The sequence below is a fragment of the Polypterus senegalus genome, chromosome 8 (assembly GCF_016835505.1).
Source record: "Polypterus senegalus isolate Bchr_013 chromosome 8, ASM1683550v1, whole genome shotgun sequence".
NCBI lineage: Eukaryota > Metazoa > Chordata > Cladistia > Polypteriformes > Polypteridae > Polypterus > Polypterus senegalus.
The window spans coordinates 86,567,751-86,585,700 of NC_053161.1; the positions used below are offsets into that span (position 1 = coordinate 86,567,751).

The 17,950-nt window shown below is 41.9% G+C and overlaps 1 protein-coding gene across 1 annotated transcript in view; it reads left to right on the forward strand.

The window, feature by feature from the left end:
* LOC120534099 (collagen alpha-1(VII) chain-like) overlaps nt 1-17,950 on the forward strand; it is a 171,292-nt gene that overhangs the window by 26,034 nt on the left and 127,308 nt on the right. Inside the window, exons 5-10 of the mRNA XM_039761371.1 lie at nt 2,943-2,978; nt 3,058-3,111; nt 7,129-7,164; nt 10,064-10,099; nt 10,563-10,622; nt 10,931-11,056. Of these exons, the coding sequence (XP_039617305.1) occupies nt 2,943-2,978; nt 3,058-3,111; nt 7,129-7,164; nt 10,064-10,099; nt 10,563-10,622; nt 10,931-11,056 (348 nt within the window). The remainder of the gene's footprint in view (nt 1-2,942; nt 2,979-3,057; nt 3,112-7,128; nt 7,165-10,063; nt 10,100-10,562; nt 10,623-10,930; nt 11,057-17,950) is intronic.

Here is a 17,950-nt window from a genome sequence, read left to right on the forward strand (position 1 = left end):
TTTATGAAAAACATTTTATCAGAGATCTGGATGAATTGTCATGATGCTTTAAATCACTGGTAAATATTGTAAAAACAATTTTGTGGATTATATAAACTAACAGTAGAGGATATTATTTCTGTAATGTATTGTATCTTTAGGACTCCATTCTCTTTCATGATAGTAGAAACCTTTAGATCGTATATAACATTCTGTTAACATTTTAATGCTAAGCATCTTACATTTCTGCATTATAACACTACTGAAACATAATAAAAGTACCGGTAGCCTAGCGACTGGGACTCAAGGATTGAAGAATTAGTCAATGTGTTGGATTTTGTCTTTTCCATATATCTTCAAGTGTTTACAATGTTGTAGCTACGCATTCTAATACAATGAATGTATATATCATAGAGTTAATGAACCTCCTTCACATCTGTAATAATGAGAAGCAGACGAAATGAAAGTGTCTATTTTCAATAATCAAATACATAACTCTGTAACTTTCTAAGAGTAGATGGATAAATATCCCTAGCATACACAGTTTCATATACTCTGTATATCTGCAGCTGACCTCTCACTTTGTTGCTCCTATAATAATAATAATAATAATACATTTTATCTAAGTAAATTAATTCTGAGCAACCTAGGATAACTGTAGGCCCCTAACAGTACTGAGGGTGGTAATATATCCATCCATCCATCCATCTATATATTTTCTAATTTTTTCATCTAGTTCAGGGCTTCAGGAGATTGTTGCCTACCTCAGAAGCACTAAGCACACAAGGCAGAAATAAACCATGTAATTTAGGGCACATTTACACTCACACACACACATTTACTCACATCAGGCCAAATTAAGTCTACCAATCAACCGTACCTTCATACTGAATCTTTGGGATGTGAGAGAAAAACAACACAGAAGAACATTTATTCAAACATGAAGGGAACATTCAAACACAGTAAGTACTTTAGTCCTGCAATATTTGCATCTATACTAATAAAAGGCAAAGCCCTCACTGACTGACTGACTCACTCACTCATCACTAATTCTCCAATTTCCCGTGTAGGTAGAAGGCTGAAATTTGGCAGGCTCATTCCTTACAGCTTACTTACAAACGTTAAGCAGGTTTCATTTCAAAATTCTACGCGTAACAGTCATAATTGAATCCTACTTACGTACATATATACGTCCATAGCCTGCAGCTCTGTCGCCATATGAGGCGGAGTTGCGTCCCCCATCACCACACCTCCCCCATATAAGGCCGTCCGACAGCAGCAATCCAAGCTGTGAGAAAAAGTAAAAAGGAGACGTGTCAGACGTCGTGGTACATTTTCTGATGCACCTAGACGGAAACAACTTCGAGACGCTGCCGCCAAAAACTCGCAGGCAAATCCACAAGTTCATAGACGCGCTGCCGCTAAATACTCGCGGGCTAATCCATAAGTTAATACCGGAATGCCTGTTAAACATCTTACATTCACTAGTAGTGATTTGGGTAGTGAACACTTCAATGAACGAAACCTGATATCTTTACAACGGTTGACAAACACGGAATTTAACTTGAACACAACACGTCCTCCAAATACGAACCTGATTGAAAGAAATAATGATAATCAAATCCTTGATGACAGCAACACTCATAACAGTGACAAAACAATTACATTGACAATCATGTTACATTATTTTTAAAATGTTTCCTTTTCTTTTTCATAACTTCTTTAACACACTACTTCTCCGCTGCGAAGCGCAGGTATTTTGCTAGTTTGTAAATATAAGTTAGATATCCTTCCAATATGGCCTATAGCAAAATACAATAAGGGTAATTAAAAATGTAACGAAAAAGAGCCAATAAAATTCTGCCATGTTAGCATGTTAAGGGCAGCACAGTGGTGCAGTAGTTAGTATTGCTGCCTCACCGATCCATTACCTGTTAGTTTAATTTATGACTCCAAATTGTCTCTCTGTTAGTATGAGTGTGGCATTCTGCCCAGAGGTTGTTTAATGTCGGGCATCTATTGCTTTTTATGGATTGTCTCTGGCTTCTGATGGCAGGGAAGTGGATTAAGTAGGTTTGAAAATGTATGAGGTTATTAGTATTGTATATCTTGCTGCTGCCTTAATCTAAAACAGACATTATATGGTGCAACTGCTTACAGACATTTTTTTGAGTTGGAGTACAGGCAGGAGATTTGAAGCAAAAACCTCAGCTTCTTAGCTGTTAAACCATAATGCCAATCCAAAATAGATCATCAATTAAGCAGATTTGAAAATGAGACGATGTGTGGGATGTAAATAATATAGAATTCATCCACCTGCCTCTACATTCATTATCAAACTTGTCCAAATAAATTCAGTTAGACTGGAATATATCCCAGCAGCCTCAAATGCAAGACAAGAATCAACCCTGGATGTGGAGTCAGATTATAGATTTCTTCTATTTTTAATTTAAGATTTTGCATAATATTTCCTGCTGCCTACTGTTTATTATGTGTCATTGTTCCTATCCATGTATCTATAAAGTGTCATTATCAGTTTGATTCTAATTCTTGTTGGCCTTTGTTCTTGTGAAATAGAACAGTTCAATGACATGTGGCCATATGGCCACTGAGAGCTAAGTAATATATATGCATTTTATATGTTAGGTAAAAATAATACATAGTGGAGTCAAAGCGTAAAAGAAATAAACTGTGTACTACATTGTCACTGTCAAGGGCGTTATGAAAGCTTTAATGTAAATGGTTGATGAATTTATGAAAACCTTTTAGTACACTATAATTGTAAATCTAAAGAAAGTGTTTTCTTATAAAAAGGCATGCCTTTGTCTTCCTCTAATGAACTATGTAAGATTTAATGGGGCCTATATACAGAAAATTATATGAACCAGTAGTATTGGTGGATCTATGAAACATAATGCATGTTTTTTTTTAAAAATATCTTCTTTGTTCTCCTTTGGGTTTAGTCATACCCTGGGACAAGAGATAAACAGAGACGTAAGGTAAGTTTGCCAGTTCAATATTCTCCTGGCTACTTTGTATTTTTGACATTGGAGTAACGTATGCAAATTCTATTTTCAGAAAAATAAACAGGAGAACCGAGATTATGACGTAACAGAACAAAATTGCATCAAAGTAAGTTTCTGCATAGTGTTTATTTTGAGAAATACTTACTTTGAAGATACACATAGACAGGTTAATTTCATAAGTATATTTTTATGTCTTTTATAAAGAGTTATAGAGCAATGGTCAACATTCGACTCCCAGTCTAAAGCTAGATTTTTGATCTTTATTTTCCTGTTGTTTCCATATGGCAGTGAATCATAGACTCTTACGCATCAGCAATCCACAGTCAATAACCATCTTGACATTTTTTGGCCCTTAGTAAAAAGGGAATTCACTGAGAAAAAAGCTTCAAGATACAAGTGGAACATACTGGGTATGAAATTCAGTCTGTTCACTATCTAAATCCAAGGACATACACAAGAAGCCCTGATTGAAGATAAACAGAAATGAATTGAATGAATAAATATTTCACACAGAACTCTTCAATGGACTGCTGCACTATTCAGGGGACTATTCCTGCCTTCCACTCTATGCTTGTTGGGACAGGCTTCAGCCCCCCGCAACCCCACTCAGGATTAAGCAGGCTTAGAAAATGACAAAGTATGGTATTTCACTTAGGCTTTTACAAGGAAATTGAATGAATTAATGACATTCATTCTGATATCATGAGTAAACTGAAATTTACAGATATCCAAACTGAAGGGTATATAGTAAACACTAAGGCGGAAACAAAAACAACTTATAAACACCATACATAGTTCATAACTAAATATTAGAAAAGGCAAGTTTACAAATGCAGATAAAAGGTACAAACAGAGTCGAACTGACCAATATAAAGAGTTTTTGGAAGAAATTTAAGAATTGATTTTAATGCAATATGCAATTCTTAATTTATGAATTTCAGATATCATATACAACTCTACTGTATTGGTTTTGGCATTCAAAGTAAACTAAAGCATTTGTGATTAAGAAATTGCCTTTATTACAGTATTCAGTCAGTTCTATGTTAATGTTTTTGTCCTTTTTTGTAGTTTTAACTGTGTCTATTTCACATTAGTTTTTACTTTCGTTTTCAGCTTGTTGGCAATGTGTCATCACTTATTCTGGACATGAATATTAGTGATGTCACCAACATTTCTGGTATAAATATGGGGTATTCAGTAGTCAGCTTCTTTAAGACGTAGGATCTAGCATTAGGATACTCGTTGTAGCCGCCGCAGTATAAGATGAGATCAAGCACGGGTAAAACGCGTGCTGAAAGAAATCTCTCAGTCCAAAAGTTTGTTTTAAAAATATTTAGTGAAAGTTAAAAGCAAATAATCCACACAAGAATAAAGAAAAAAGTAGTTACACACATAGAATAAAGGGCAAAAACATTTCTCTAAACTTAGCTTTTCTTGAGAAACTTTAGTTATTTCTGTACTTAAATGTTTACTTTACTTCTTCTTTAACTTCTTCTATGCTTAAAGATTCTTAGTTTATTCTTTTGTATGCTTTAAACGTACGGCTCAACACTTAAATAAGTGCTGTTTTACAAGTTTCTTTACACACTTAAAATGTCCGGTTTAAAACCTTTTGCCCTCTACACCTTACACATGGCAAGGCTGGTCACTAACTGAAGATTAATATTAAGTCAAAGCTATTAGAAATGGCAAGAATATACCAATTCAATTCTACTTATGGGGGTTATAGGAACTTCCCATAGATTATTCATTGTCATCATAATAAAATATTTATGAATCTTATACTGTATAACTAGGAAAATGGCTCTTACACTTGTGTTGGCTATGACTTCTGTTCTGTACTGCCATCGGTCTTTGATTTTGTTGGTTTGGTTTTTGACTACCTGCCATTTAGCTTTGATCCTGGCTCGTCTCTAAGCACAGCTTTTGACTTCTCTATCATTTCCTTGTCTTCCCATTGCTCTCAATAATTCTTGGGCTCAAGACTGTTCCCTAAGGCTAATGAGCAGATAGTCATCTATCATCTATCTCGCCTAAAACGGCGTTTTCACTACTTTACATTTCAAAAGAGAATAGTTCAAAATACATTGAACACTATAGTACTACATGGTATTCTCAGTCCTACTGTGGATACTAGGGTGTGCCACCAAACGCTTTAGCCAGGTAAAGCTATTTTATTATTTAACAATACATGTCTCTTCAGATATTGGCATACCAAATTAAACTTCTCTCCGTCTCCTTCTATACCCCAGTGATTGCCATCCTCTTTCTCCTGACTCTGACTCTCTAAAGTGAGGCGGAGGACTCCTTATACAACAGATCTTAGAGTACTTCCAGTTCCACAGCAATACATCACTGAAGCACTTCTGAGTCAGGTACAATGTCCCAGAAGTAATGGCAGCATTCCCCTGCAGCTGCCCCTGGTGGCACGCAAGTACCCCAACAGGGCCGCCCAATAGGACTGCATCTCCTAACCTGCATCATGGGTGTACATATGGGAGTACCACCCATGGGATGCTGCCACTGTGTGTACCAGGGTAAAGCAGACCCCCTCTGTGTTTCTGACCAGGTCTCCCCTCCAGGAAGGGTACTAGCAGCCAACACAAATGGGGCACCATTCCACCCATGTCCTAACATTTCTTTTCCTACCAAGAAGCAATCCTCGATCCTGGTCAGGATGCCAGTCCATTCTGTAAACCACTCAGACTATTTAATTCAATTCCAGGACATGTGAGTGCAGATTCTGCCCCTTCAGAATTAGGTGCAAGGCAGGAAACAGCACCCAATAGAACGTCAGTCCATCACAGAGTACACTTGTACGAATGCCTGCATTCAGATGGTGGAAATTTTGACCCACTAATTAACCTAGCCTGCACATTTTTGGGAATATGTGTGGAAAGCTGGAGAAACCAGAAGGAAAACCCAAATAGGCCTCATGAAGATGTGTAAACACTATAAAGACAATGTCCAGACATGGGATTTAAAATCAGGACACTGAACGAGTGCAGTGGCAATGCTAACCTCTACTATATTTTTGGAAGATTATTTTTAACTCCATGACCTAACTACATTTTAAAAAAGGATGATGTGTAGTTAAACAAAAGTGGTAATTAAAATCAGGATAGTTTCTGTGATTAAATGAATGAAAAATTTGCCAACACTGAAGCCATTGACAATTACGCATGTTTTTAATGGGTAAAAATCCAATATTTTATATTCAACTCGGGAAGGCATGTTAGTTTATCACAAGGGTGCATTATTACTCACAGGCTTACATTCATCCATTCCTGGTTAATTTACAATAACAAAGGTTATAAAATGGTGCATGGCAATTCCCGTTACTTTACCATCTCACACAACTGAATTCATATCTTTATTTCCTAGACTGATACTTACTGTTTGCAGTTTGCACAATCTGAATATGTTTCTCACTTAATTATAGTTTTCTACCATAGTTCATAGTCATATTTTTGGTTTAACTGGGACATATAAAATTGCATATACTGTATTACAACATGAAATGTGACTTTACATATAGCGAGGGAGGTTGGGAGCATAAGCTGATAGCACATTGCTGCACACCTCCTGGATTGGGACCGAGTGCAACAGGTGACACCTCAGTACCATTCTGGAACAGTGTGAGATTTTTTTTTACAGTAGCTAGAGTGCCAATCCTGCCACCAACCCCCAAGTTTACCCTGCCAGTTGGAGGACCTGCTTGCAGGGCTGGATGCAGATTAACATCATACCCAGTATGAAGCAATTACAGGTTAAGAGTCTTACTCAAGGGCCCAATGGAGTGAAGTCACTTCTGGCGTTTATGGGCAAATATCCCTATAGCCTCAGAGCCACCACTCTGCCTCACTACTTTATTTATACTCCTCTATTGCATGTTTTCAGCTTGTTTTCATTATTTCATTGTCACTACAAGACAAGCAGCATTTCTGCATGATTCTTTCCAAATGTGATGTTTATTTTTAGTGTCATCTAACAATACACACTCTATGCTCACATACTTATGTCACCTATTCTGTATAAGCTTACTTTGTGTTTCTGTAATAGATGTAAACGTTACATTTGAAAAATCATGCATTGTTAATCATTGACTTTTTTTTTTTGCTAGGGACTGCCAGGAGAAAATGGAATTCCTGGTGAGAAGGTAATAATTTCAGGGTTTCCAAAACACTAATTTTATTGGATGCTTAGTTACAGTTTACAAAAGTAGTAGTGTTTTTTGCATAGTATCATTTCTTTGCAGCTACAGTCCAAACCACCCCAGCCTTCATTCATGTACTTTGGAAAATGCACTATATGAATTTGCATCATTTTTTATTTTCAAGTGTAAACTTATAATAAAATTTAAAAATTAATCATTAGTCTAATTTCTTATTCAACTATTAATATTCATAATTCAAGCCTACCATAAAGTGAATCTAGTCAGTCCCTTGACCAACTGAATACTTCTTGGACAAAGTTAATTTAGTCTTACTAGTGTAATCTTTATTTTTCAATAGAAGCAGATTAACGTGATATATATTTGACTTATAAATTGACATATTTATGTGTCAGAGAATTTTTGTCTATCACATTCTAATGAAAATGGAAGTTTGGCAGATTCGTTCAGTGGATAGTTCTGATATCTCACAGCTCGATAAGTTTGATTCACTACTCAAATATTGACTGTGGAGAAATATCCTTATTTTAATTAGGGTTTACTCAAGGTGCTTGTTTTTCCGCCCACATCCCATAAAGAATACTTGTTCTGCTCATTGACACCAAAGTGTGATCCACTACTGACTTGCGTCCTGTAAAAACTTCAATTTATGCCTTGCGCAAAAATGTACCATTACATATTCTGGTTCCTTGCTACTGTGTATTAGAATGAACATGTTAAACAAATCATCGAAGAGATGAATTAATGGATATCTTACTGTGAAGCTGTCAAGGTGAATTGTAGAAAATTTCTTCCAAGTGCAGCATATATTTGGACAGGAACACACAATCATTTACATTGGATAAACAGAGTTACCAGTTCACCTTATACAAAAATCTATCAAGGAAATCGGAGTACCAGGAGGAAGCCGGTGTGGGCGCTGGGAGAATGAGCAGAACTAATTTGTGTGTTTAGAATTTGTAAACAGGAAGAGTTAGAATGCATTGACCACCACTGCAATAATTGTAGAACAATTTTGATGAGAAATGGCCTTTTTACACCGGCCAAGCTTGTTGTTCCTATCATCCTATTTCTCCAATATGACATCAAATTGAATTTTGAAAATCTCCAAAGAAACACTCTCTAGCACACTCATTGGTATCTTAAGCTGATGTCACATTACATGACTACTGGTTGGAGGGTATGTCAAAATAGAAGACAATAGATTCTGATCTCATCACCTGAGTATATTGATTTTTATGACTAGAAATCACTGGGGATGTCAGAGACAGAGCTGTACAAAGGGTTTTTTTTTTGCCATTCTGTCATAAAATGTAAAACATGCTCTTTTTTCAAAATACTGCTCTTAATATTTAAAGCTCTCCACAGTCTTGCTTCACCCTATTTTAGTGATCTTTTACAGACATATACCCCTTCCTGCACTCTCAAATCCTCATCTCCATCTTCACTTTCTGTCCACACATTACATTTTGCTTTATGGGAGCCAGAACCTTCTACTACAGTGCTCCTCAACTCTGGAATTCTCTCCCTGATCATATTCACCAACTAGATTCGGTAACAAAATTCAAATCTATTCTTAAAACACACCTCTTCAAATTGGCATATCAAATATGATTTTATTATTTCCCAATTAATTTGTTGTAAGCTTGTTACTTTTTTCTTGCTGTATTGTTGTTAATTTTATTTTTATCTGTTCCTATTTATATTTTATTGTTGTTTAATTCTTTGTAAGGTGACCTTGAGGGTCTAGAAAGGCACCCAATAAATAAACTGTATTATTATTATTTATTTTATTATTAAGTCATAGACTACTCGGACCGAGTCATTGGGTATGTCACATTAGACAATCATCTTCACAGGAGCATGTTGTCGACTACCTTCGCCAAGATTACGTAAATAAAGTCTATGACTATAAAATCGCTAGAAATTTAATATAATGTGACATTACTTTTGCTAAATGTGTCTATGGTTCTCTATAGAAATTAACAGTTTCTAACATTTGTGCAAAATCTGCCCTTAATAAGTTTCCGTCTTTATCTCAATGTTCTTGTTAAAGAATTTATATTGAAGCAACAACTGGAAGACACTGTACTAATTCCCATAATAATTTTCAACTGTTCAATCATGTCACCTCTTAATCTCCATATGCTTAGACTGAAAAGGTTCAGCTCCTTCATTATCTCCTCATAGCTCATATCTCTTAGTCCCAAAATCAACCTCACACTCTTCTGGACATTCTCTAGCACTGCTGTCTTTCTTGTAGCCTGGAGACCAAAACTATACACAGTACTCCAGGTAAGACCTCATTAGTGTGTTATCTATCTCACCCATAACATATCTTGACTTGTTTTCCACACATCATGATATATAAGGTAACATCCTTTTAGCTTTCTGTAGGCTGTGCTGATGTAGATGGTGATAAGTTCACTAAGACTCCTAGGTCTTTCTCATAAGGTCTACTTTCAGGTTTTAAACCTTACATAGTGTATTCAACTCTAAAATGTGTTCCTTTTACGTGAATGCTTTATACTTATTTACTTTAAATTTTATCTGCCACAAATCTAATGGAAGCCTGTATTTTGTTTAAGCTTAGCACAATATCCTCTAGAGACAACAACATAAAAAATAGAAAAAAGGGAAATAAGGAATAGCAACATGAAGAATGTGGTGATTCAAGCTAGCACGAGTGGAACTAAGTTGTGCTGTAAAATAATAAATACAATTTTCATCAGATTTGTAACAGTATTGAAATTCTTTCATTTTATTGTCCATTTTCTGCTGTTTTATTTAATTTGAGTGATTATCACAGATATCAAAATGAGGTCATGCAGCTTCATTCAACCTGTTAATAGTTATATTTTCCTCTCTTATTATTTTGGTTAAGGGAGCTCAAGGGGAAATAGGTGAAAGTGGGCAAAAGGTACAGTATGCTTTGTTTTTCTTCTACAGTCAACTTAACAGATATGAGTGATTATTCAATTTTGTTCCACTAAGTTATTTAAGTTATTGTCTACTTACTGCTATTTGAAATTATGCTGAGGGGAATTTTATTTTTCAGAAAAATTAAAATGAAAGCAAATGTTATATGATGTAAAATCAATCAAGTCATGCAATAAAAGCCAAACATATAGATCATCACTAATTTGTCTTAAAATTAACTTTATTTTTTATTTTTGTATTGGACTACAAATGTCTATCAAAGAGAGCTGGAGAGTTTAGAGCTCCCTAATATACTTAAGCATTACAGGAATAGATTGATTAGAACAGTCTGAATCCTTAAAGTTTTCATTTAAGCAAGCTACAGGTAATAATGCTATTTTAAGTACTTTACTATATAATCATACTTTTTTTAAATAAAGGACCGTATAATTTTCATTTGTCAGGGAGAGCCTGGGATTGGTTTCAGGGGACCAATTGGACAAGCAGGACCTCCTGGGAATAAGGTATTATTCCAGTTAGATGCTTTATATAAAGTAGTATTGTTATTTCATATATGGCTTAAAAAAAGATGTGCTTACTGACTTACTTCTCTGTATCTTGATAATCAATTCCAGTCTGTAAAAAGCACTGCCAAAAAGGCAGGTTTGTCATCTGAGTAACAGTAGGTTTTGGATTAATCTTAAACAGTTAACTCTCATATATAGTTATAGATTAAAAGTAAATAATTAAACTGTATACCTCACATAAAATATATTGTTTATTTTGCAGAGGCATAAAATGTTAATAAAGAAATAATTTATTCAACAAACAGGGTGAGCCTGGTGCTCCAGGACCGCCAGGTGCCCAGGGTATCCAAGGCATCCGAGGTAATCCAGGGATTCCAGGCACACCTGGTATGAAAGGACCCCCAGGTCCACCTGGACCTCCAGGAGAAGAGGTGAGTGAAACCACTGTTATATATATATATATATATATATATATATATATATATATATATATATATATATATATATATATATATATATATATATATATATATATTGTAAAAGGACCGAGGAGACAGCAATAAGGGTTGGGGTTTTCCGCCCCGTATATTGTACACAGAAATTTTTCCAAAAAGAAAAGGGTCAAAAGTATAAACTAAACAGTTCATAACGCGACGCTGCGTCTCCTGGCGCGCGCGCCATTTTATAGGGGTGGAGCGGAAGTGAAGGACAGCTGGGAAGGACCGCAAGGGAGGATGGGAAGGATGACGTCAGGGCAAGATGGTGGAGGAAGGGCGGAAGTACGACGCGGTCAAACCAGGCCTATGGTGCTGGAAGGTCTCTTTTCTACAAGGAAGCAGAGGGAGAAAGTTAATACCCGCCATTCCCTGGCGGCAAATGTTTTCCCAGGTGTTCTCGAATCAGTCCGCGGCCTCCTAATCGCCGTGTGTGACACGATCCCCCTTAGCCCAGGACCGCCAGGTCGGGCGGACCTAACCGAGAGGTCGTGAATACGAGAGAGCATCGGCATTGGCTTGAAGGGTGCCCGCCGATAAGTGACAGTGAACTTATACGGCTGCAAGTCCAGAAACCACCTAGTGACCCGCGGATTCGACTCTTTGTGCAGGGACATCCACTGAAGTGCAGCGTGGTCAGTCACCAGAGCGAATTCGCGACCCAGCAGGTAGTAACGGAGGTGGGTCACTGCCCACTTAATGGCCAAGGCCTCCTCCACTGCCGCATACCGGGTCTCCCGGTCCATCAGTTTCCGCTAAGGTACATCACAGGGTGCTCGACACCATCGACGCTTTGGCACAGCACGGCACCCAGGCCTGTGTCCGCGCCGGTCTGGAGGATAAACGGAGCCCAAAATCGGGAGTCAGTAACACAGGGGCCGGCGTTAGGGACTTCTTTAGGTCACTGACCGCGTGTTCTACCTGGTCGGTCCACACCACGCGAGGGAGCCCTTTTGTCAGGTTAGTCAAGGGTGCTGCTCTTCGAGAAGCGGGAACAAACCGGCAGTAACCCGCAAGCCCCAAGAAAGCCTGCACCTGTTTCTTGGTATTCGGACGGGCCATTCTAAGATGTCTTTAACTTTGGAGCCCTGTGGCGCACCTGTCCTTGTCCCACGAGGTAGCCTAAATATTTGGCCTCCTTTAATCCAAAAAAACACTTTCGGGGGTTTATGCGGAGGCCGGCTTTAGCCAGTGTTCGGAGGACAGCGGCGACCTGCAATAGATGCTCCTCCCAGGTGCCGGAATAGATGACAACGTCATCCAGGTAGGCGGCACTATAGGACTGATGGGGCTTCAGCACTCTGTCTACCAGACGTTGGAAGGTCGCCGGGGCCCCGTGCAGCCCAAATGGGAGGACCTTGTACTGCCAGTGCCCGCTAGGGGTGCTAAAGGCCGTTTTTTCCTTTGCGGATGCCGTTAAAGGGAAATTGCCAATACCCTTTGTCATGTCAGGGTAGTCAAATATCGAGCCGTACTCCAGCCGCCAAGGAGGTCGTCAATGCGGGGCATGGGGTAGGCATCGAACTTGGAGATCTGATTCAGACGTCTAAAGTCGTTACAGAACCTCCAGGAGCCGTCTGGCTTGGAGACGAGGACAATAGGGCTGGACCAGGGACTATGGCTCTCTTCAATTATGTCCATGTCCAACATACGTTTCACCTCCAGTTCGACCTCTGCACGCTTTGCCTCCGGAGTCTGTAGGGCCTCTCCCGGACGATTACACCGGGTCCGTGATTATATCGTGGGCAATCAGCGAGGTCCGCCGGGTGACTCGCTCACCACCTCGGGAATGGCACGGAGGGTCTGGGTTAACTCCTGCCGCTGCTTGGGGGTCAGCGCCTCTCCGAGGTTAAGGGCAGGTGTGCTCGTGAAGAGGAGAGACCTATGGGAGCTGGGAAGCTCCTCTCTATCTCTCCAGGGCTTTAACAGGTTGACATGATAGATCCTCTCGCTCGGTCGACGATTGGGCTGTTTCACCAAATAGTCGACGAGCCCCTTCCTCTCCTTAACCTCGTAAGGCCCTTGCCAGTGAGCGAGCAGCTTCGAGTGGGAGGTCGGGACGAGCACCATAACTCGGTCCCCCGGGCGGAACTCCCTGAGGACGGAGTTGCGGTTGTAACACCGGGCCTGCGCTGCTTGCGCACGAGTCACGTGCTCTTTTAGGAGGGGCCTGATCTTTGTGAGTCGGTCGCGCAGTTGCGCTATGTACTCCAAAATGTTAGAGGAAGGAAGGGCCTCGGCCTCCCAGCCTTCTTTTAGGATGTCGAGGATTCCCCGGGGTTGTCGCCCATATAACAATTCAAATGGGGAGAAGCCAGTAGAGGCCTGGGGTACCTCCCGGTAAGCAAAAAGCACGAGCGGGAGGAGCTGGTCCCAGTTCCTGCCGTCCCGCTGACTACCTTGCGAAGCATCTGCTTAAGCGTCTGGTTAAAGCGTTCCACCAGCCCGTCAGTTTGCGGGTGATAGACAGACGCTTTCAGGTGCTTTATCTGCAGTAATTTGGCTACCTCCTGAACGTATCCGATGTAAAGGCGTACCCTGGTCCGTGAGGACCTCCTTGGGTATGCCCACGCTGAAAACAAATTAACCAGTTCCGTGCGATGCTTTTAGTATTAGCGGGCGCAGGGGACCCGCCTCTGGGTACCGGGTGGCATAGTCCACCATGACTAGAATATATCTGTGGCCACGGGTTGAGGGCTCCAGGGGTCCTACCAGATCGACCCCTATTCTTTCAAAGGGTACATCAACTAGGGGTATAGGGACTAGAGGAGCACGGTCCCGTCTGGGAATCTGGCGGGTCTGGCACTCCGGACAGGATTGACAGAAACGCCGGACCTCCTCATTGATCCCAGGCCAGTAAAACCGGAGTTTAATTCTCTCCAGCGTTTTTGGCCCGAGGTGGGGGCCTAGGAGGTGAGCGTGGGCCAACTCGCATATCTCCCGCCGGAAGGTACGCGGAATTAGCAACAACTTCCGCACCTCGCCCTCATGGGTAGCCACTTTCGGTACAACAGATCATTTCAAGGACAAAGAAGGGTCGCGGTGTGGAACCGTCCGCTGGTGAGCTGTTAGGCAGAACAACCGCATTCCGGGCAAAGCGCAGGGAATCATCATTCCACTGTTCCCTCTTAAAGGAGGCGGCGTGGACCGAAATTGATGGTCCAGGCGCCGAGAGGGTCTTGTGGCCTGGGCCTGGGAAGAGTTCCTGGCTAGTCCCTTCCCGCGGAGTCTTCGGGTCAAGGTCCGTGGCCAGGAAAAGTCCCCGAAACACCAGCGCCGATAGGGCCTGCCCTTGTGCACGGCGTGGAGGCCGCGGGAGGGGTGCCTTTTCCCCTCATAACCAGATCCAACATGGCCCCGGGAGCGGCGAATGGCTTACCGCTGATTCTTTTAGACCAGTCTTGTCCCAAAATCACTGGGAAGGGGGGTTCCGGCAACACAGCGACCGTCATTTGGGTTGGTTCCCCCTTCCAGGTGACATAACAGTGAGCGGAACGATAGGACCTAGTCCCCCATGCACACAAGTGACCAACAAAGCGCTGGTTTAACCACTGTTGCGGTAAGACAAAGCGGCGGCGACAATGGTAATGTTGCTGCGGAATCAAACAAAGCTACCACGGCGTGCCCATTTAGCAACACCACTCCCGTGTTGGACTCGCCAAGGGATGCGGCGGGATACAATACCTCTCCGGCGACGTCCAGGTACAGTCCATAGGCTCGGGCGATGTTGTGGGGGCAGGTTGGTAGTAGGTGGCGGTCTCGCCACACTTGAAACAGCGGCGGTCCGGCTTCTCTCTGGCTCTCGGTGGCGCTTCTGCAGCGCGTCGAGAGGGCTCGGGGGTGGCCGCCCGTCCCTGTCGGTTCCCGCGAGCAGGCTTTTCTGACCCCCCAAGTCAGAGGACCGCTACCTGATGCTCCAGGACGTCTAGGAGGCCCGACATGTTTTGGTAGGCGTGTCCCCGGACCTGCTGGGCGAGGGAACTGGGCATGGCATTGACCAGGCCCTCACAGGCCACCTGCTCAACCACTTTCCGCCTGGGGTCCCTCTGGCGTAGCCAGCGCCCCATCTTGCCCCAGAACTCGAACGCCTGGGCGCGAGCAGGCTTTTCGGGGTCAAAGACCCAGTTCCGCCATTCGGCCGCCTGCTGGCCCGGGCTAATGCCGTAGCGGGCCAGTATTTCGGGCTTGAGGAGGTCGTAATTAGCGGCCTCCTCCTCAGGGAGGTCATAATAGGCCCGCAGCGCGGGTCCCTTCAGATATGGCGCCAGGATGGACGCCCACTCGGACCGCTGCCACTCGCTCCGGGTGGCCGTCCTCTCAAACATGCCCAGGTAGGCGTCGACGTCCTCCGAAGGGCCCATCGGGACTAAAGGAGGAGGCGCCTGCCTGGGCGGGTCTGGTCTCGCCTGTTGGGCTTCTACCAACCTGGCCTTCGTGGCCTCCAGCTCCCGGGTGGTGGTGGCTTGCGCCTGCTGCAGCGCCTGGAGCTGGACGTTCATTGATTGCAGCACAGTGTTGAGGTCCTGTCCCTCCGTCATCTCGGGATCTCTGTATCCTGCCGACTACGCCAGTTGTAAAAGGACCGAGGAGACAGCAATAAGGGTTGGGGTTTTCCGGCCCCGTATATTGTACACAGAAATTTTCCAAAAGAAAAGGGTCAAAAGTATAAACTAAACAGTTCATAACGCGACGCCGTCTCCTGGCGTCGCGGCCATTTTATAGGGGTGGAGCCGGAAGTGAAGGACAGCTGGGAAGGACCGCAAGGGAGGATGGGAAGGATGACGTCAGGGCAAGATGGCGGAGGAAGGGCGGAAGTACCGCACAGTGGTCAAACCAGGCCTATGGTGCTGGAAGGTCTCTTTTTCTACAAGGAAGCAGAGGGAGAAAGTTAATACCCCGCCATTCCCTGGCGGCAAATGTTTTCCCAGGTGTTCTCGAATCAGTCCGCAGCCTCCTAATCGCTCGTGCGTGACAATATATATATATATATATATACTGTATATATATAAACTTGGGGGCTGTGCCCCCCTACTCGCTTCGCTTGCCCACCCCACAACCCCCACCAACAGGGGTGAGCTTCACGCTAGCTACTTTGCGTCTCTGCCGAGCTGCTACCGAGCTATGTGATCTGCATGTCGCACTGTGCGTTGATCATTTAAAAGCCTGCACAACAGCTGTCCTTTTGTCTCACTTCCTTGTCTCGTGGGATGTTAAATTTTCTCTGAGAAATTGGTTGTATGTAGGGCGTGACGTGCAAGACTTCAAAGTGTCTCTCCTAGATGATCACGTCTCGAACCAAGATTTTTATATAATATATATATATATATATATATATATATATAGTATATACAGTGTACTGTAAAAGGAGTAACAGAGCAGAGCTCAGACACAGCTACACTAGAGACAGTCTTGGGCTCAAATGAATGCTATTCATTAGCACAAAGTACCTTTCCACAGGTTTTCTTTCCTGTGATCCATACAACTCTCAGCACAATTTTTGTCTCTCCCCAACTCGACCCAGATGAGTTTTGTCCTTCTTTTCTCCAGATTCTGACACCTGAAAGAAAATGTTGCTCAAACCTCTTCTGTATACTTTACTTTGAATTCCAATCTTCAAAATTCATTACCAATTTACTGGCCACTTGTATCCACATCATTCTTTCAAATGGTGATCTCTCTCCTCCCTGTTGCAGCATCTTAAATTTTCTTAGGACTACTCGTCATGGAGGTGGCTTAGCCACCATTTTTAAAAGCTATCTTAAATTTACATTTTGCCTATCAGTGTTTACTTGTCTTTTAAGGTGCCACTCATGATAATTAATGTCACTACCCCTGGCCTTTGTATCTTGGTGTACAGACCACCTAAAAACAACAGTTTTCTGATCTTCTATCATTTATGGCTTCTCGCTCTGAGAGACTGTTGATTGTGGGGGATTTTACCATTTTTGTCGTCCATCAAAACCTATAGTGAATAAGTTTTGTATGCCTTATGGGTTATTTTAATCTTATCCAATCAGAGTTGGAGCCAACACATCAAAAGGGCCATACACTAGATTGTGTGTTATTGTCTGATTTCCCTTTCTCTAAACTCAAAGTTATTGATTCTGGTGCCTCTGATCATTTTATAGTTGTGTTTGAATCAACATTATCTTGTTGCCTTCCCACCTCCTCCCAGTCCCAAGCCCATGTCCCTGTTCGATCAATAAATTCTACCACAGCCACTCATTTTACTAATGCACTTATTCTCACTCACTTCATATCTCAGATACCTCTCTCTCATGCATTGATGCTGAGAAACAAGCCTCTCTTTTCAACTCATCTTGTTGTAACACTCTGGATTGTTTAGCTCTCAAGGTAAAGAATGTTGGCACCACCATGGCTGAATGACTTCACCTGTGCTCATAGACAAGATTGCAGAAGGGCACAGCGTAAGTGGAAAAGAGACAGACTTCAAGTCTTGTATGAAATTTTAAGAGATTGTTTAAAGCTTTACCAAAGCTCTGTCAAAACAGCTAAAGCACAATATTACACTGAATTGATCAAGGAAGTTTTTATTACAATATACTCCCTTATTTTGGCTTTAATCAATATAGTCATACCTTCCAGTTTTAAAAATCATGCAATCGTGCAACCTCTATTTAAGAAACTTATCCTAGACCCCAATGACTGTAAAAACTACAGGCCAATCTCCAAGATACATTTTATTTCCAATATATTCCTAGATCTCTCCCTACTTGAACAAGTTTGACATCTCTGATGAATTCTAGTCTGGCTTTGGAGCTCCGCATAGCACAAAGTCTGTCCTGCTGAAAGTACACAATGACATTCCTC